We start from the raw sequence: 16,741 nt of genomic DNA on the forward strand, positions 1-16,741 counted from the left end.
TTATAATTTTTTACTTATCCTGGTTGGGATTCATTACATTTCTTCCATTTGTGGAATGATTTTTTAAAAAAATATATTTTTTATTGATTTTTTACAGAGAGGAAGGGAGAGGGATAGAGAGCTAGAAACATCGATGAGAGAGAAACATCGACCAGCTGCCTCCCGCACACCCCCCACTGGGGATGTGCCTGCAACCAAGGTACATGCCCTTGACTGGAATCGAACCTGGGACCCTTCTGTCCGCAGGCCGACGCTCTATCCACTGAGCCAAACCGGTCAGGGCTGTGGAATTATTTCTTTAATTAGCTTTGGGAAATTAAAGTGATCGTCTCTGCATGTATTGCCCCTATGGAGGGAGAAAGGGAGGGTGGGAGGAAGAGAGGGAGGGTGGAGGGAGGGAGGGAGGGACATCAATGCAAGGGAGAAATATTGATCAGTTGCCTCCCATACACACCCTGCCTGGGAATTGAACCCGCAGCCTTTTTTGTTGTATGCTCCCACCACCTGAGCCACCTGGCCAGGACAATTCTCTACCGGGTCCAGAAGGAGCAGGACAGACCCTTTTGCGGACAGGGTGGCAACCTGGCCTGTATGTCTCCAGCCAGCCATGGCTCGCCAGTCTGTTTTTCTGCTTCTCATTCCAGCCTAATCCAGTGGTTCGATACAGCACCAAGTCGCACCTGCCCACAGTGCCGAATCCAGGTGACGGGGGAGGGGAGAATCCCTCAGCTTAAGGCCTCTTTTCCTGGCCAGGAAGCAGGAACGAGGGGCGGTCTCTGAGGCTGGTATCTTTGGTCCTTTTAGACCCTCATGATTTGTGGCTCGGGAGGCCTGCGTATGCCCACAGGTAGCTGGCAGATGCACTCCCTGCCTGGGGCAGTCTTCACCTGGTATATTTGGGCCCCTTCTCTGCCTTTCCCGAGTTTCTCAATGCCCAGTACCTAGAGTTGGGGTGTCTTTTGAGTAGTTACCATATGGGTCCCAGAGACATGACCTCAGGAACCACCAGGCCTGTGGCACCAGCTCGGGGCGCTGCAGGGCCAGAGTCTTCTGACTCCCAGGGACGCGGTGTGAAATGTGGGGCCCGAGAGCAGGCCTGGCCCGGACCCCGCGGTGCGGTCACATTCTCCCTCGCTCTCCCCTCCAGGTCGGCCGAAGATCCATCATCAATAAGCTCTTCTTTGACCTGGCCCAGGAGGAGGAGGGGGTCTTAGATGCAGAATTCTTAAAGGTACCGGAATTTCTCTTCCCACTGAGCCCCACGCTCTCTGGGAGTTCTTTCTGCTCCCACCAGGGCGAGTGCTTAGCGCGTGGAGGGGAGACAGGACAGGTGAAGATGAGTCGTTGGAGAAACACACTGTTGAGCTCTCCCTTTGGGGTTTCAGAGCAATTCCGACCCAGGGTCGGGGTGCCCCTCCCAAGGTCCCCTCACCTTGCAAAGGGCCTACAACCATCCTCCCAGCCCACTTTGCTGCGTGGACAGCCAGGGGCAGAAGAGGAAACTCCTAGCCCGCAGCCAGGGAGATGTGTGGGCCCTTTGCTCACAAACCTGGCTGTGCCCAAACCTGCCGGGGACTCAGCGTATTCCGGTGCCCGTGTCTTCCCCGGGCAGGAATAGAGGGCAGAGCCCTGGAATCCGGATTTGCAGCCGAGGCAGAAACCCACACTGCAGACGAGGGAGGGCGGGTTCCCTCCTGCACGCCTACTGCTTTTCCTCCAGGTCTAAGATTCAGCTCTGTTTGTGCATAAGAAGCCTCTTGAGGAAGTGGGATTAGAGTTTGCCGTGAACGTGGACCCTGAGGGTTAATTTTCTGGGCATCTGTCAGATCAGGGCTCATTCGGCCTTGGCTCCAGGGTACCATGGTGTCCTTGGAACCTCACTGATTCAAGAACGGGGAGCTTTTGTGCTGAAAGCCAGCATGTTCATCGTCATGGTAACTGCTCCCAGTTTTAAGCTGTGTTCTCCCCGTGATGCATGCAACAAAGGCAGCTTCATGTCTCTCTGGCTTTCAAAGCCAGAACTAGGAGACAGGAGGCAGCATCTTGAGTAGCTGGGAACAAGGGCTTGGAAGGCATCCTGCTCGGGTGTGGCAGGAGCCAGGGGACTAGAGGTGGCTTTTCTTCTCAGGCAGCCCAGGCACATCCTTTTCAACCCACCACTCCCGCCTCCAGGTGTTCAGCCTACACTGCCCAGCCCAGTCCAGCCCACGTGGGGCTTACCCACCGACTGGGGCTGGGCCTTAGGATTGGTCCCAGGTGAGAGTCTGAGTCTTGTGTTGATCTGGAGGAGGATCTGCCGGGATTCCATCCACCTACCACCATGGACCCTTGGCCAAGCCTGTTGGTGTCCTGCTTATGGAGTAGGCACCTCTCTTGCCCACAAGGGTGTTGAATGCTCTGGCCTCCTGAGTGGGAGCTGGGCGCAGTGCTGCCCTGGCCTCTCAGCGGGTCTCAGCGGGGCTCTGGAATGTACACACAGGCTCCCAGAGGCTCGGACAGTCTCATTAGAACCTCGCACGTGTGGGGTTCCATCCAGGGCCTCACAGCTGTCCTGGCTCACCAACCATATTGATCCTGGGGCTGGACGATTGTGGTGCACAGAGCCAGCTGTGAGGCAGGCAGGACCCCAGGGTGGAGGGAAGGAGTGGTGGCCAAGGTCCTTGGCGATGCCAACTTTGTTCCCAGTGAGTGCAGCTGACGCCCAGAGAGGGTCAGGGCCAGCACAGGGTCAAGGAAGCAAGGGAGCCTTGCTTCCTTGCTGTAGGGCTGACCACACAGACCCTGCTTCACTCCTCTTCTCCTTTTCCTGCATTGGGGTCCTGTACCTGAGATTATTTCCCCCATCTTAGCTGCTGCTTAAAAAGGCACGGAGCTAGAGCCAGGCTCCCGGTACCCACAGCCTGATGGGAGGCAGCTGTGATGCCTGGCTGCTGCTTATTGTGCCTGTTGCCTTGCAGAATGAACTGGATAATGTCAGAGCCCAGCTTTCCCAGAAAGGTGAGTCAGCAAGCAGCACTGGGCCATGGGAAGCCTCTGACTTGGGTGCTGGTGGGAGAGGCCAGGGGTTCTCCCTGCTTGTGTGTCCATGAGTCTGGCCAGCTCTGTGACTGGCAGAAAAGGAGAGGAGAGGGAGGGACTGAAACTGCCCCTGGACCAGGTAGCCTCAGCCGGGAGGGGCCGCCTGATGCACCAGAGTGTCTGTAGGAGAGGTTTCGGCCAGGAGCTTGGCAGGAGCCTGCATGGCTTCTGGGACGATGAAGTGACTGGACGCATGGGCGAGGGAGCGGTGACGTCTCTGCTCGAGGACTGCAGCCGGCTTCCCTAACGCGGCCACCCAGCCTCTGGCCTGGGACTTGTTCCTCACCTGTCTCTGAGGTGGGGTGCTGGCGCCCAGAAGCCCAGGTTCTCACGCTGATAGGTGGCTGTCCTTCCCTGCTCCAGAGAGGGAGAAGCGGGACAGCCAGGGCATCATCGACACCCTGCGGGACACGCTGGAGGAGCGCAACGCCACCGTGGAGTCTCTGCAGCGGGCCCTGGACGAGGCCGACATGCTGTGCTCCACCCTCAAGGTGGGCCCTGGGTCCCGTGGGCACCATTCCTGGGGGCGGGGAGGGATGGAGCCCCAGCCCAGGCTCACCGCTTTAGGCTTAACTTCCGGTTCTGCCTTGGTCAGCAGCTGGGTGTGTGCAGGTGTAAGATGGAGGCGACCCCCTCTCCCCCAGGCCTCCATACTGTACCACCAGCTGCAGGAAAAGGGCCATATTGGCCACACTTATGAGTGTTGTGCTCGGGAGTCTGAAGAGCTGCGGTTTCCCAGCACTTCATGGAGGGGCTGCGGAGCCAGGACCTGGGTGAGGTGGGGCCATGTTCCCAGAGCGGCGTGTACTCCACTGACGGAGCCGCTGACACGTCCATGCGCACTCTAGCCCTCGGCGGGCTGTGCTCCGGAGCCAGATCAAACGGCACCCAGCGAGGCGCGAGGCCTTTGAAGCTGCTGTGCTGTGCTGCCCGGGCAGATCAGAGCCCGCAGAGCCGGCGCTCTAGACCCGATGAATTTTCTATCAGCCGGTTGGCGAGCCTCTTGCTCTCCCAGGGGCAGGAGGCGATTGATCTGAACCCACAGCTGACATTCTGGCCTTGCAGCGAGGAGCAGTCCTTGTGGGGTGCCATTGGAGGGGGAGGGAGGCGTCCTTGTGAACAGACAGAGCCCCGGGGTGGTCATTGTCTCTGTTCCTGCTGGTGGCTGGTCTGGGTCACGTGGCCTGGCCAGGGGAAGGGAAGCAGCAGAGCAGCTCCTGGCTGCAGAGCAGGTGTTTGATGGCATTCCCAGAGGTGGAGGGTCTCGGGCTGAGGGCAGCTGGCCAGCCGTCCCTGGCTCCGCGCTGCTATCCTGGCCGCTGTCCATGGGTCTAGATGGTGGACAGCGAGGCCTGGACTGCACAACACGCACCATAAGGCCCAGCACAGGAGTTTGGCAGCCCACAATAGGCCTGTGGGTGCTGGCCGGGGCTGTACCTATAAGAGACATAGCTCAGGAGGAAGCGCGCGGGGAGGTAAGGAAGCTGCTGGCCAAGGGCCTCTTAGCAGAAAAGCACAAGCTCGCGTGCGCCCAGCAGCCTTACCTCCCGGCTAGGGGTTTAGGGGACACGTGGTTTTCAGCATTTTCAGAAGCGGAAAGTTCTGGGGTAGTTTCCTCGGTGACGTTAGCCATGGTCCCGGGATCCCCCAGGTGACAGGCATGTTGGGGTGTTTGCTCCTCAGAAGCAGATGAAGTTCTTGGAGCAGCAGCAGGATGAGACCAAACAAGCCCGGGAGGAGGCCCGCCGGCTCAGGAGCAAGATGCAGACCATGGAGCGGTGCGCGGCCGGCCCTGCCTGCCCCAGGCCCCGGGGGCACAGCTCACAGGACTGCCCAGGAGTTGGGTCACCAACTGTGGCTCTAACCTCCAGAGGCTTTGGGGGGGCTCGGGCCAGCTGGGTGTGGGCACAGGTCTCTGCTCGGCCTCTATGGGCTCCTCCACTTCCCCTGGGACCCTGGCCACATTCTCCCTGTCCTGTTGGCTGTGGCCAGATGACCTGCAGGCCTTCTGCTCTACGAGCCTCTCTCTGGGGATCCCTGGCCTGGAGGACCTCGGGCAGCACCCCTTCCTCCCCAGCAGCATCCCTGAGGCTGTGCTCAGCTCTGCTGTGGGCCTTTCTTTGGGCAGACCCGCCTGCCAAAGCATCCTAGCAGCCCCGGCTGTCACCATAGCAACAGCAGCAAAGGGAGGCAGAGCTGTCTCCAAATTTTCAATGCCGTGGGTCGGTATTTTTCAGGATTGAGCTCCTACTCAAGAGCCAGCGGCCTGAGGTGGAGGAGATGATCCGAGACATGGGTGTGGGCCAGGCAGCGGTGGAGCAGCTGGCCGTGTACTGCGTGTCCCTCAAGAAGTGTGTACCCTGTCCCTCTGTCCCAGCCCAGGCGCTACGCCATGGCACCCAGCCATGCCTGCCCATCTGCTGCCCTCCCTTACCAGGCAGAGCAGGTGGAGTTAGGGGCCAGCTCGGGGGAGCCGGCCACCTCCGTTCCCTCTGAGCCCACCTCACCGTGTGGCCAGAGCCAGTTTCTTAGCCTCTCTGAACCTCTGCTTACTGAATGGGGACAGCAATCACTGGCCTCGGATTGAGAGAAGTGAGTGGTTATGGGCGTTATTTCCAAGGAGGTTGGCCCGGCTCTGTGAGTGGAGCCCCTTTGTGGTCTCGGCCACCTGGGTCCCAGCAGCACTGTTACTACCCTGCCTGGCTCACAGCAGAAACTGCTCAGACTCGCCAGCACTGTGGGGAGGAGGTGGGGAAAGGGCCGCTTGGCTGACAGGCACAGAGGACCCCAGATGCCTCCTGTTGGGGCCAGATGGTGCAGGGGCCTCCTGAGTGAGGACCGGAGGGAGGACTGGCTGCTCTCCTGGCGTTGGGATAGGACCCTCCACAGCGCCACCCCTTGAGCTCAGGTGCCAGAGCAGGAGGGAGGGTGGGGCTGGGCTTTGTGTTTGGTTAGTGCTCAGTCCGACCAGCAGGTGTCCCATTCCAAAGTCTCTTTCTCTGGCCCCTGTGTAGGGAGTATGAGAATCTGAAAGAGGCTCGGAAGGCCTCCGGGGAGCTGGCTGACAAGCTCAAGAAGGACTTGTTTTCCTCCAGAAGCAAGGTACCTGTGGGAGCAGAGGGTGAGGGAGATGGCCGTCCTGCTTTCACGTGCGGTCACGGCTCCTGAGCAAGGCCCGGGCCTGAGGGGGCAGCTGGCCCAGGGGCTGTCGACTGGCTCACAGACCAGGCGCTGGTCCTCACGGCGCTGGCGCAGGCTGTGGCTTGTCCAGTTCGGGCGGCGAGTCACGCAGGTGCTCTCCTGGCGTGCAGCCTGACGCCCCTGCTCCTCCCGGCTCCGGCCCTCAGCTGGCAGGAGGGCACAGGTCCCAATGTGCTGCCTTCGAGGTCTGCACGGCCCCGAGCATACGGTCAGCACAGCTGCTTTACTCCTGGGCCTGGTGCATCCACGGCCCTCAGGGCATAGGGGCAGCCCACCCATAGAGCTGGGCCCCGGTCTGCCCTGAGCAGCCTGGGCCGCAGCAGGTGGGGCAGAGCACGTGGCCACCCTTGGCTCATTCCCCCTCCACTTGCCTGCAGTTGCAGGCGGTCTACTCTGAGCTGGACCAGGCCAAGCTGGAGCTGAGGTCGGCCCAGAAGGATTTGCAGGGCGCCGACAAGGAAATTGCGGTGAGGGGCACCCCTGGCGGGAATGGGGTGGTTTGTGTGCCTCTCAGAGCAGAGCTGGGCTGGCTCTGCCGAGAGCCTGCACAGTCAGTGGAGCTGGCCCTGGGCTCCCTCACTCCCGCGTCCGGTGGGTCGGGATGTACACCTCGGCCTGGTCTGGAGCCTGGCGGATGGCACCAGGGTATTCCCTCAGAGTCTGTTTGGCACCAACAGCCCGAGGGCACCAGAGAAGGAGCTTTGCCAGGGAGGCGTCTGGGCCCGGGGGGCCCGGCCTCTGGGCCTGGGGTGGGGCTGCAGGCCCTGCGCTGCTTGGCCTGCCGTCTGCGTGTCCCTCTCGTCCTTGGCAGTCTGTCTGGACTTAACACCTCAGCCTTTCGTTAACACTTTCTCTTTCCTTCCCCAAGAGCCTGAAGAAAAAGCTCACGATGCTGCAGGAGGCCCTGAGCCTGCCGCCAGTGGACAGCGAGGCCGTGAACCGTCTGGTGCTGGAGAGGTGTGTGCCTCGGGGTGCCGGTCACGCGGAGCAGCTCAGGCAGGTGGCTGTCCATGTGGGTGTGGAGGCTGTGCCTCCTGCCTGGATTTCGCTGCGAAGCGTCTCTGAGGCAGGATCTGGGCTCGGACAAGCAGAAGCCCGGACAGCCCAGACAGGACCCGGATGTCAGGGAGGGGCAGGGGCATAGATGGTCTCCGGCAGCCGCGTATGGGATGGCTCACCCTGATGCTCAGTCTGCCCCGGCGTCAGGAGCTAACAGGGAAACATTCACTCAAAGAATTCCCTCTGGTCCCTGGAGTGTGTGCATTGACGCTGCCAGCAGAGGGAGCCAAGAGCCTGGGGATGCGTGTCCCTGCCAGGAGTGGCCTCTGTTCCTCCTGCGCGTCACACAAGCCCGCTGGGGAGGGCGTCCTCGGGCCATCTCCCCCTCACTGTCCAGCTGAGGGCCCAGGCAGCACACAAGCTAGTGGCCCCCCTCTTACCTGAGCCACTGTCCGTGTCCTGTGGGAGATCGTCATGCTCCCGCTCCCCACGTCCAGCCAGGCGCTGGAGCCTCCTGCCCCTTCCCCAGCCACCGCCTCCCGTGCGGCTTGGGGTCCACCCTCTCACTCTTCCTGTCAGCCTAGCAGTAGCAGACCCTGGGCATCGTGCCACTCCTTCCTCACCAAACACCTCACGGGGCCCTTGGCACTGGGCCTGCAGCACTCGGGGGCCACTGCGGGCTGCGGTGGGTCTTTAGGCTGCAGCCAAATGATACTGTTGAGAACCATTCCTTGCCCTCCTGCTTCTGTGCCTTCCTGTGCGTCGGCTCTTCCCCCTGAGCTCAGCGGCCTGCAGAGCCTCCCTGGTCTCCCCAGTAGCGACAAGCTCACCCTCCTCTGCTGTTCCGGCTGTAGATCTGCTGTCCCCTGGCCATGCGCTCCCAGAGTTTAGGGGATCTGTGGGTACTGGTGGTGGTTGCCCATTCATTTGTTGCAGTAGGGCTGTCCTTCACTCCTGTCATTTCAGGGTAGCCTCTAGAGGTAGCTATCACCCCCAACTACAGAGGGGCAATTGGGAGACCTCTCTCAGGGACCCCAAGGGCCCCTGCCCTCCAGGCTGAAGGGTGTTGGGAGGCCTTTGCTTAGGGAAGGCCCACAGGCACCATGAGCTCATGGGGAGACACTGACCATTCCCCCGCACAGGCGGTGGACTGCCCAGGGCCTGGGCTCCGTTTTGGAAAGTTGGGCTGTGAGTGTCTTGCTCCACCCCCTGAGGCCTCTGGCACGAGACCCTGTCTGTACACAGGCCGTGGGTAAATGTTCCAAAGGTGATGGCGTCCCCAGGACGGCCTGGCAGCGCCTCCGCCAGCCGGGCGGGCTGCTGGGCTGCACACTCCGCGTGGCAGACAGGAGGTGGGAGGGAAGGAGGGGACAGTGCGAGCTTCCTAAGAGAAGGGTTTGCTGGGAACGGTGTGAGGGGACAAGAACTGTCCTCATGAGCCAGGGGGCATGAGCACCTCTGCATCTTGAGTTCCCTCTGCGGGGCCAGGAGGTGCAAGGGAAGAAGACTGTCTTAACGTGAGCCAAAGCTGGGCACGTGTCGTGGGCACCACTGGGCAGGGGCTGGGGGTGGCAGCAGGAAGCCCTGCCATAAGACACGTGGAGAGAAAAGCTGCCCCCAGCCAGCCAGACTGCCTGCCTCTGCCTCTGGGTGCCCCTCTTCTAACTTGGACTCGCGGGTGGGGGAAGGGGGGCAGGACAGCAGATGCTGTGAAAAGTAGGCCTGAGTGGTTCTGGCTGCTGCCTTGTGCTGTGGCTCCGCGAGGAGTGGGCTTAGGTGCAACCACACAGCCTTGATTGCACTTGCAGGCGAGGAAGGGGGAGCTTCCGCGGGCGGGCCAGGGGAAGGAAGCGCCAGTCCAGGCTCCCACAGGCTCCCCCCCAAATCCCTGTGGCAGTTTCTTTCCTCTGCTCGGCACCCCCTGGGTTCCTGCCCGAGTCTCACCCTCACGTCACAGCCCTACCCCTAAGTGGAGGGAGGAGGGCTTCGGGGACCCTGGCTGGTTCCTGGGGGAAGGGAGGGGGCGTGGGGAGTGCCCCTGCCACTCCCCAGAATCCTCCTCCGACCACAGGAGCTGGGGGCCCCACCAGGCCTGGGTGGGTTAGGAAAATCCTACTGGCTGCAATTTTCTAATTGAACACCTCCCCATCCTAAAGGTGAAAACAGTCTTTGAGAATTTGGAAAATATGGGCTTATGGCAGAGGTTGTCACTGTTGCCAGGTGGTAGACTGCCCTGCAGTCCTTGTTCTGTCTGTGGCCTGGGGGCAGGAGACTACCGCCTTTCCATCTCTGTGATTGAGACTATTCTAGGTAAATGCCTCAGATAAGTGGGATCATACCGCGTGTCTGTGACTGGCTTAGTTCAGTTAACATCATGGCCTCAAGGTCTGCCGTGTTGCAGAAGTGCCTTTTTTAAGCTGAGTAACAGTCTATTGCAGGGGTCCTCAAACTACGGCCCGCGGGCCACATGCAAATAAAAATATTGTATTTGTTCCCGTTTTGTTTTTTTACTTCAAAATAAGATATGTGCAGTGTGCATAGGAATTTGTTCATAGTTTTTTTTTAAACTATAGTCCGGCCCTCCAGCAGTCTGAGGGACAGTGAGCTGGCCCCGTGTAAAAGTGTGAGGCCCCCTGGCCTATTGTACGTGACCGCCACAGGGTGCTCTTCTGCTCCTCGGTGGGCGGGCACCTGGGCTGCTTCCGTTCTGGCTGTTGTGAGCGCCACTGCCGTGAACAGGGATGTGCACATTTCTCTCCGAGATCCTGCTGCCGGCCCCTTCGGACAGGCTCCCGGCGGGCTGGCTGGGTCCTGTGGAGCTCTATTGGTAGCTTTTTGTGGACCTGGCTGCCTTTCTCTTTCCCGCGGTGGTTGTACATTTCACGTTCCCACCGACAGCGCGCACATGTCCCAGTCTTCCCACGTCCTCACCGACGCCTGTTCCTTTGTTTCCTGGTTGGTTTGTATCGTTGTGTTTGGAGGGCAGCACCCTAATGGGTGTGCGGTGGCAGCATGGGAGTTTTGATTTGCGTCCCTAGTGATGAGTGATTTGAGCATCTTTTCATGGGCTTATTGGCCATTTGTCAATCTTTATAGGAGAAATACCTGTTCAAGACCTTTACCCATTTTTGAATCAGGTTGTTTGTTTTCTCCTTGTTGAGTTCTCGTTCTCTATAGATTTTAATCCCTTACCAGAGATATGATCTGCAAATATTTTCTCTCATTCTCTGGGTCACCCTTTTAATATGTAATAATACGTTTTGATGCACAAAATTTTAATTCTCGTGAAGTCTGATTTGTCTGGGTTTGTATTGCTTTTTAAATGTCACATGAGCATTGCCCCTGTTATTAAGTTTACCGTCTGAACACCCTCCTTTAATGTCTGTCATATTCAAGCGAGGAACGTGCCAGCCCCGGAGGGAGTCATCCTCAGTTTCTAAGGTGCCGTCTGCCACAGCAGCACCGCGGGGGCAGCCGGTCTGTGGCCACGTTTCCGGCTCCTTGCACTGCAATCTGAGAAATGAGGCCGCTTGCTCAAACGGCAGTAGCCCTTGCACACTTGGGTTGTGTGTGGGTTTTGCTTGCTCCTTCCCTGTCGCCCACCTGCCACCGGTCCAGGACTAGAGGACTGCGCCGAGTGGGCTTTCCTGTGGAGACCAGGGCTTCCTCGCAGGTGGCGTGGGGCGGGGCGGGCTGCAGGCCCCTGGAGAGGAATCATCTCCGGAGCCCTCGGGCGGCTGTCCTGGGCGCCACTGTGACCCTGGGCCACCTCTGTCTGTGCCCTAGCCCGGCCCCTGTTGAGATGCTGAGCCTGAAGCTGCGCCGGCCGGCCTTCAGTGATGACATTGACCTCAATGCCACCTTTGACGTGGACACCCCCCCGGCCCGGCCCCCTGGCCTTCAGCATGGCCATGCCAAGAAGCTCTGCCCGGAGAAGGCACAGTAAGTGGCATCCCCTGGCCCGGCCCACCGCCGGGAGGGGAGGGCTACGGTCCCTGCAGGCCCCGCCTGGCAGCTCTGCGGGGCTGCGGGGCAGCGATGGTCCCCTGGGCTGGACTGGCGTTGGTTGCGGCACCTCCTTCCTCCCTGAGCACAGACTGCACAGCCTTTGTCTTGCTTGTCTAATTCATCGTCACCATCGCCCTTTAAGCAAGGGGGCAGGGGAGGGGGTTGGAGAGGACGCAGAGGTCCCGTGGGGACAGGATGGGCTGATGGTGTGGGTGCTCCCACTGTGTGGCATGCCTGCCCCCCGGAGTCCTGAGCAGGAACTCTCCACCTCCTCTTCCTTCGGGCACCTCTCAGACTCATGCTGGAGGCAGGGCCATCTGAAACCATGGAGCCCAGGCACCACCCCACCTAGGGGGCAGTCTGTAGCGGCAGGTGTGGGAAGCTGTGCAGAGCTGCAGTGGGTGGGTGGGACCTGCGCCAGGGATGCAGTGGCACTGGCAGCGGGAGGCTGTCTCCCTGGCCACGCAGGCCACGTGCAGTTCATCATGAAGACTGGCATGGAAGTATGCGCTGCCCAGGGAGGGGGGCCCAGGGCTGTTCTTTGTTATTCTCAACCATAGGTCACCATCCCCCCTCACCTGGGGAGTCCCCAGGAGTTGGATGGAAACGTGGTGTCCAGCTCAGGAGCTGGGGAGGGGTGGCCTGGCCCGGCCTGGCCAGGGAGGGGGCCTAGCCCTGCTCTAGGGGCTGTTGAGCCCACTGAGGGTCTCGTGGGTGGTGGCCCCTCTTGGGCAGACAGGGCGAGGCCTGAGCTCATTGGTGTGTCTGCCTGTGTCAGGGCTTTCCCTCCTGTGGGTGTGAGTCGGTTGGGCTCTCCTGGGACATGGAGAGGTGCCTGGAGCTTGGGGAGCATTGGGGTTAGCTTATCCCTGAGTGGGAGCCACCAGGTTGACACGTGGTCCAACCTTCCCTGCCTCCCCCCCTCTGGCCGCTGTGACTGTCCAGCTGGTCACAGGGCTGCCCTAGGCGTGGGGATCACTGAGGTGCCTTGCCCAGCACCCAGCACGACACGCCATGCCACACGGTGGCTCCGCAGGGGGCATGTCCTGTGTCTGCTCACCTGCCTCTTGCCTTCGTGTCTCAGCTCTCCCACTCAGGACGGTCCCAGGAAGCTGCCCAAAGGCTCCAAGCAGGTAAGGCTCCCAGAAGCTCAGTCACCAGCATCTGAGTCCCTCAGTCCCCGGCCAGGACAGAGTGAAGCTGGACTCTGGGAGGGCAGGTCTTGCCAGACCCATCAGTCCTGGCCCAGGATTGGGGCCCTGTGGGGCCCCCTGAAACCTGCCCATTGTCCTCTCTGCTCCCCGGAGAGGCACAGGAGGTGGGGGGTGTCCTAGGCCTCCATCCCGCTCAAGTGCTGCCACCCAGTGCTGCCACCCAGCTCAAGCTTGGCCCTGGGTCTCCGGCAGGAGCCCCGGCTCTCGCTGGGCGGCCAGCACTGTGCCGGCGAGCCCGACGAGGAGCTGGCCGGCGCCTTCCCGCTCTTCATCCGGAACGCCGTCCTGGGCCAGAAGCTAGCCAAGAGAGCCAGGGCGGAGCCCCGCCGCAGCACAGACGCAGTGAGTGTGCCTCCCGTGGGGGCAAGGCCAGCCCACGGCCTACCCACAGCCTGTCGCTCATCTCTTCCTTTCACTTCAGGTCAGAACGGGCTTCGATGGCCTAGGGGGCCGGACCAAGTTCATCCAGCCTGTATCCTTGTTCTGTGGCCTTGGGCTGAGCTGAGCTCTGGAGCCCACACCCTCCCTCACCTGTACCCCAAACCCCAGCCTGCCAGGGGCTGCTGCCCTAGGTGTGCAGAGCCAGACCTCACTGAGTATAGCGGGCGGCCCAACCCAAGTCTCAGCCTCTCCTGCCTGCGTTCCAGGCCCCCTTCAGCCTTTGCCTTGACATCTCCTTCAGACCGACACAACTATGATCCGCCCCCTGCCGGTGAAGCCCAAGCCCAAGGCCAAAGCTAAGCAGAAGGTGGGGGCCAGGACAGCGCTCTCTCCCTCCCAGGCCAAGCTGGACACCTTCCTGTGGTAGCAAGAACAGTGAGGCCGACCAACGGCCTCCGACTTACAGCCGAGGACTGGCTCAGCCGGGGGGGAGGGGCACGGCCCTCTCCCAGGACCAGCCTCAGGGCAATGGCGGACAAGAAGCTGGGGCTGGGTGAGGCCCAGAGGATGTGCTTTCCCAGCATGCAGCCGGCCTCACCCCCCATACTGGGCCTAGCGGGGTCGGGGGAGCTGTGGTCAGCTCACTGTTCCTGCCAGCAGGCTTGCTCCGTGTTGCAGGCCCCCATGTATGGCCACGACCAGCTGCTGGGCTCCCTCTGAGCCTCCAGATCAGGGCTGTTTGCTGATTGTATGGACCAAGTGCTCAAGGCTGCACAGGCAGCTTCGCCTGCCCAAGCTTCTGCCTGCCTGACGCCCTGCTAGGCGTCGCCTGGCCGAACAGAGGGGCAACAAAGGGTGGTGTTGGGCAGAGGAGGGGCGAGACTTCTATGTTGAAAATAAACAAGAATCTTTTCTTCCTGTGTCTAGGAGTAGACGTTTGTACTTTGGAAAACTTTTTAAAAAATATATTTTATTGATTTCAGAGAGGAAGGGAGAGGGGGAGAGAGAGAGAAACATCAATGATGAGAGAAGCATTGATCGGCTGCCTCCTGCACACCCCCTGCTGGGGATCGAGCCTGCAACCAGGGCATGTGCCCTGATCAGGAATCGAATCGGCAACCTTTTGGTGCCTGGGACGACATTCAACCAACTGAGCCACACTGGCCAGGCAGAACTGACATCTCGACAATATTGTGTCTACCTATCCATATACCTGGAATAGATCTCCATTTATGTAGAACTTTTAAAATTTCTTTCATCAGTTTTGATGTTTTTCTGACATAGATCTTGTACATATTTTGTTAGATTTATACTTAAATATTTCTCTTTCCCCCTCCTTTTTCTTGGTACTAATAAATGATAATATCTTCAATTGCAGTTGCTCACTGCTGTTATGTAAGAAAGCAGTGGACTTTTGTGGCTCTAGTGATAGTGAATCTTCCATTTGTCATTGTACTTCTCAGCTCCAAAACTCGCCAGCGACGTTCTGTGAAAGTCTCCTCTTCCTGTGAGTGGTCACCCTCTCCTGTTTACTCGCATGCTTTGCAATGTTTTGTTGTGGCCGGATATTCTGAGTAGTATGTTAGGGTAACTCTGGAAATTGAGTTCTCCCACACCCTGCTAAATTTTGCTTCTTGAGGGCCGAAGCTGTCCGCTTGTGACTTTTTCAAATGTTTTTGCAAAATATGGGTTCCTTGTACACTGAAGTCTGTGCTCCACTCTCTCCGCCGCCAGCTAGCGACCTCACGGCTTTCTGGCCACAGAGGAGGGCACGGGGCCCTGCCCTGGCTCTTCAGCCTGACAGGTGCCTGCAGGGTCTGGGCCGTGCCCAGGCTGGCGTCTGTGGACAAAGCTGCAGTGATTCATTTCTGCTAGTCTGTGCCCTATGAGAGGTGCCTGAGTCTAGGTAAGAGTCCTGCTTTAGAAAGTCATGCCCAACAGTTTTCCAGCCCGGCTGGTGTGGCTCAGGGGTTGAGCATTGACCTATGAACCGGGAGGTCCTGGTTCAATTCCCGGTCAGGGCACATGCCCAGGTTGTGGGCTTAATCCCCGGTCAGGGCACATACAAGAATCAATCAATGAATGCATAAATAAGTGGAGCAGCCCTGACTGGTTTGGCTCAGTGGATAGAGTGTCGGCCTGCGGACTGAAGGGTCCCAGGTTCGATTCCAGTCGGGGGCATGTACCTTGGTTGCGGGCACGTCCCCAGTACGGGGTGTGCTGGAGGCAGCTGATCGATGTTTCTCTCCCATCGATGTTTCTGACTCTCTGTCCTTCTCCCTTTCTCTCTGTAAAAGAATCGATAAAATATATTAAAAAAAAATAAGTGGAACAATAAATTGATGTTTCTGTCTCTCTCAAATTAATAAATTACTTTTAAAAATGTTTATTGAATGAAAACATGCACACATACAAAATCACCTACCACTTTAAATCCACTAGGATGGGTGTAATTTTTTTAAAATATATTTTTATTGATTTCAGAAAGAGGAAGGGAGAGGGAGAAAGAGATTGAAATATCAATGATGAGAATCGTCGATCGGCTGCCTCCTGCACACCCCCCACTGGGGATCAAGCCTGCAACTCGGGCATGTGCCCTTGACTAGAATTGAACCTGGGACCCTTCAGTCCACAGGCAGACACTCTATCCACTGAGCCAAACTGGCTAGGGCAGGATGAGTATAATTTAAAAAAAAAAAACCAATATTGGTCACAATGTTGACAAATAGGAATTTTGTACACTGCTGATGGAAAACATTTTGTTGGTCCCTCAAAAAATAAACAGAATTACCATGTGACCCAGCAATTTCACTCCTAAGTATGTACCCCAAAGAATTGAAAACAAGGCCTTAATTACATGTTCAAGCATGACTATAGCAGCATTCACTATTCATAATATCCAAAAGGTGGAACCAACTCAAAAGTCCATCAACAGGTGACTGGATAAACAAATCATGATACATGCACACAATGGAGCATTACTCAGCCATAAAAAGGAAGGAAGCACTGATACCTACTACAATGTGAATGAACCTCAAAAACATGCTAAGTGAAGAAAAGTTCACATTTTGTATGATCCTTTTTTAATCATTACCCGAAGATTTGTTTTTTATTGGTTTTAGAGAAAGAGGAGGGGAGGGAGAGAAGCATCCATCCATTGCCTCTTGTACACGCCTTGACCCAGAACCGAACTTGCATCTTAGGTACGTGCCCTGACTGGGAATCGAACCCATACGTTTTGGTGTACAGGACGATGTTTTAACCAGCGGAGCCCCCTGACCGGGCTGTATGATTCCTTGTTGTTGTTGTAATCCTCACCCAAGGGCATTTTCCCATTGACTTTTAGGGAGAGTGGAAGGGAGTGATGCAGTGAAAAAAACACCGATGGGAGAGGGATTGAGCCTGCACCCGAGGCATATGCTCTTGTCCAAAATCAAACCTGGGACCCTCCGGTCTGTGGACCGACGCTCTATCCACTGAGCTAAACCGGCCAGGGTTGTATGACTGCTTTTATATGAAATATCCAGAATAGGCAAATCTCTAGAGACAGAAAGACTATGTGTTTGTCAGGGGCTTGGGGTGGGTAGTGATGGTGGGGGTGCTCTGCAGGGGGTTGTCGGAAAGTTTTGAGGGGTGGTGCTTGCACAGCCCTGTGAATGCACTAAATCTTACTGACCTGACCACTTTGGATGGTTATTTTCATGTTATGTGAATTTTACCTCAATTTAAAAAAAGAATGTATGACAGCAAAGGCTTAGCTATTGTGGGGGTTCATGGGGAGCTGTGGCCCGCCCTCCCGAGCAGCGGTCGCCAGCCTTTCGGACCTCACGGACCACCGCTTGGCGCCCGCTGCCCCAGAG

General features: G+C 58.1%; 1 protein-coding gene across 1 annotated transcript; it reads left to right on the forward strand.

The window, feature by feature from the left end:
* The first annotated feature begins 650 nt into the window (after window positions 1-650).
* Window positions 651-13,883, forward strand: TRAIP (TRAF interacting protein). The gene is made up of 14 exons (XM_081106589.1): window positions 651-702; window positions 1,148-1,231; window positions 2,958-2,997; window positions 3,442-3,569; window positions 4,762-4,856; window positions 5,316-5,429; window positions 6,093-6,180; window positions 6,657-6,746; window positions 7,148-7,236; window positions 11,065-11,220; window positions 12,371-12,419; window positions 12,693-12,842; window positions 12,922-12,972; window positions 13,183-13,883. The coding sequence occupies exons 4-14, from the start codon at window positions 3,549-3,551 to the stop codon at window positions 13,306-13,308; spliced, it is 1,029 nt and encodes a 342-aa protein (XP_080962715.1). The 5' UTR covers window positions 651-702; window positions 1,148-1,231; window positions 2,958-2,997; window positions 3,442-3,548; the 3' UTR covers window positions 13,309-13,883.
* Window positions 13,884-16,741: the final 2,858 nt, after the last annotated feature.

Source organism: Myotis nattereri (genome assembly GCF_964212035.1).
Source record: "Myotis nattereri genome assembly, chromosome: 14".
NCBI classification, from domain to species: Eukaryota; Metazoa; Chordata; class Mammalia; order Chiroptera; family Vespertilionidae; genus Myotis; species Myotis nattereri.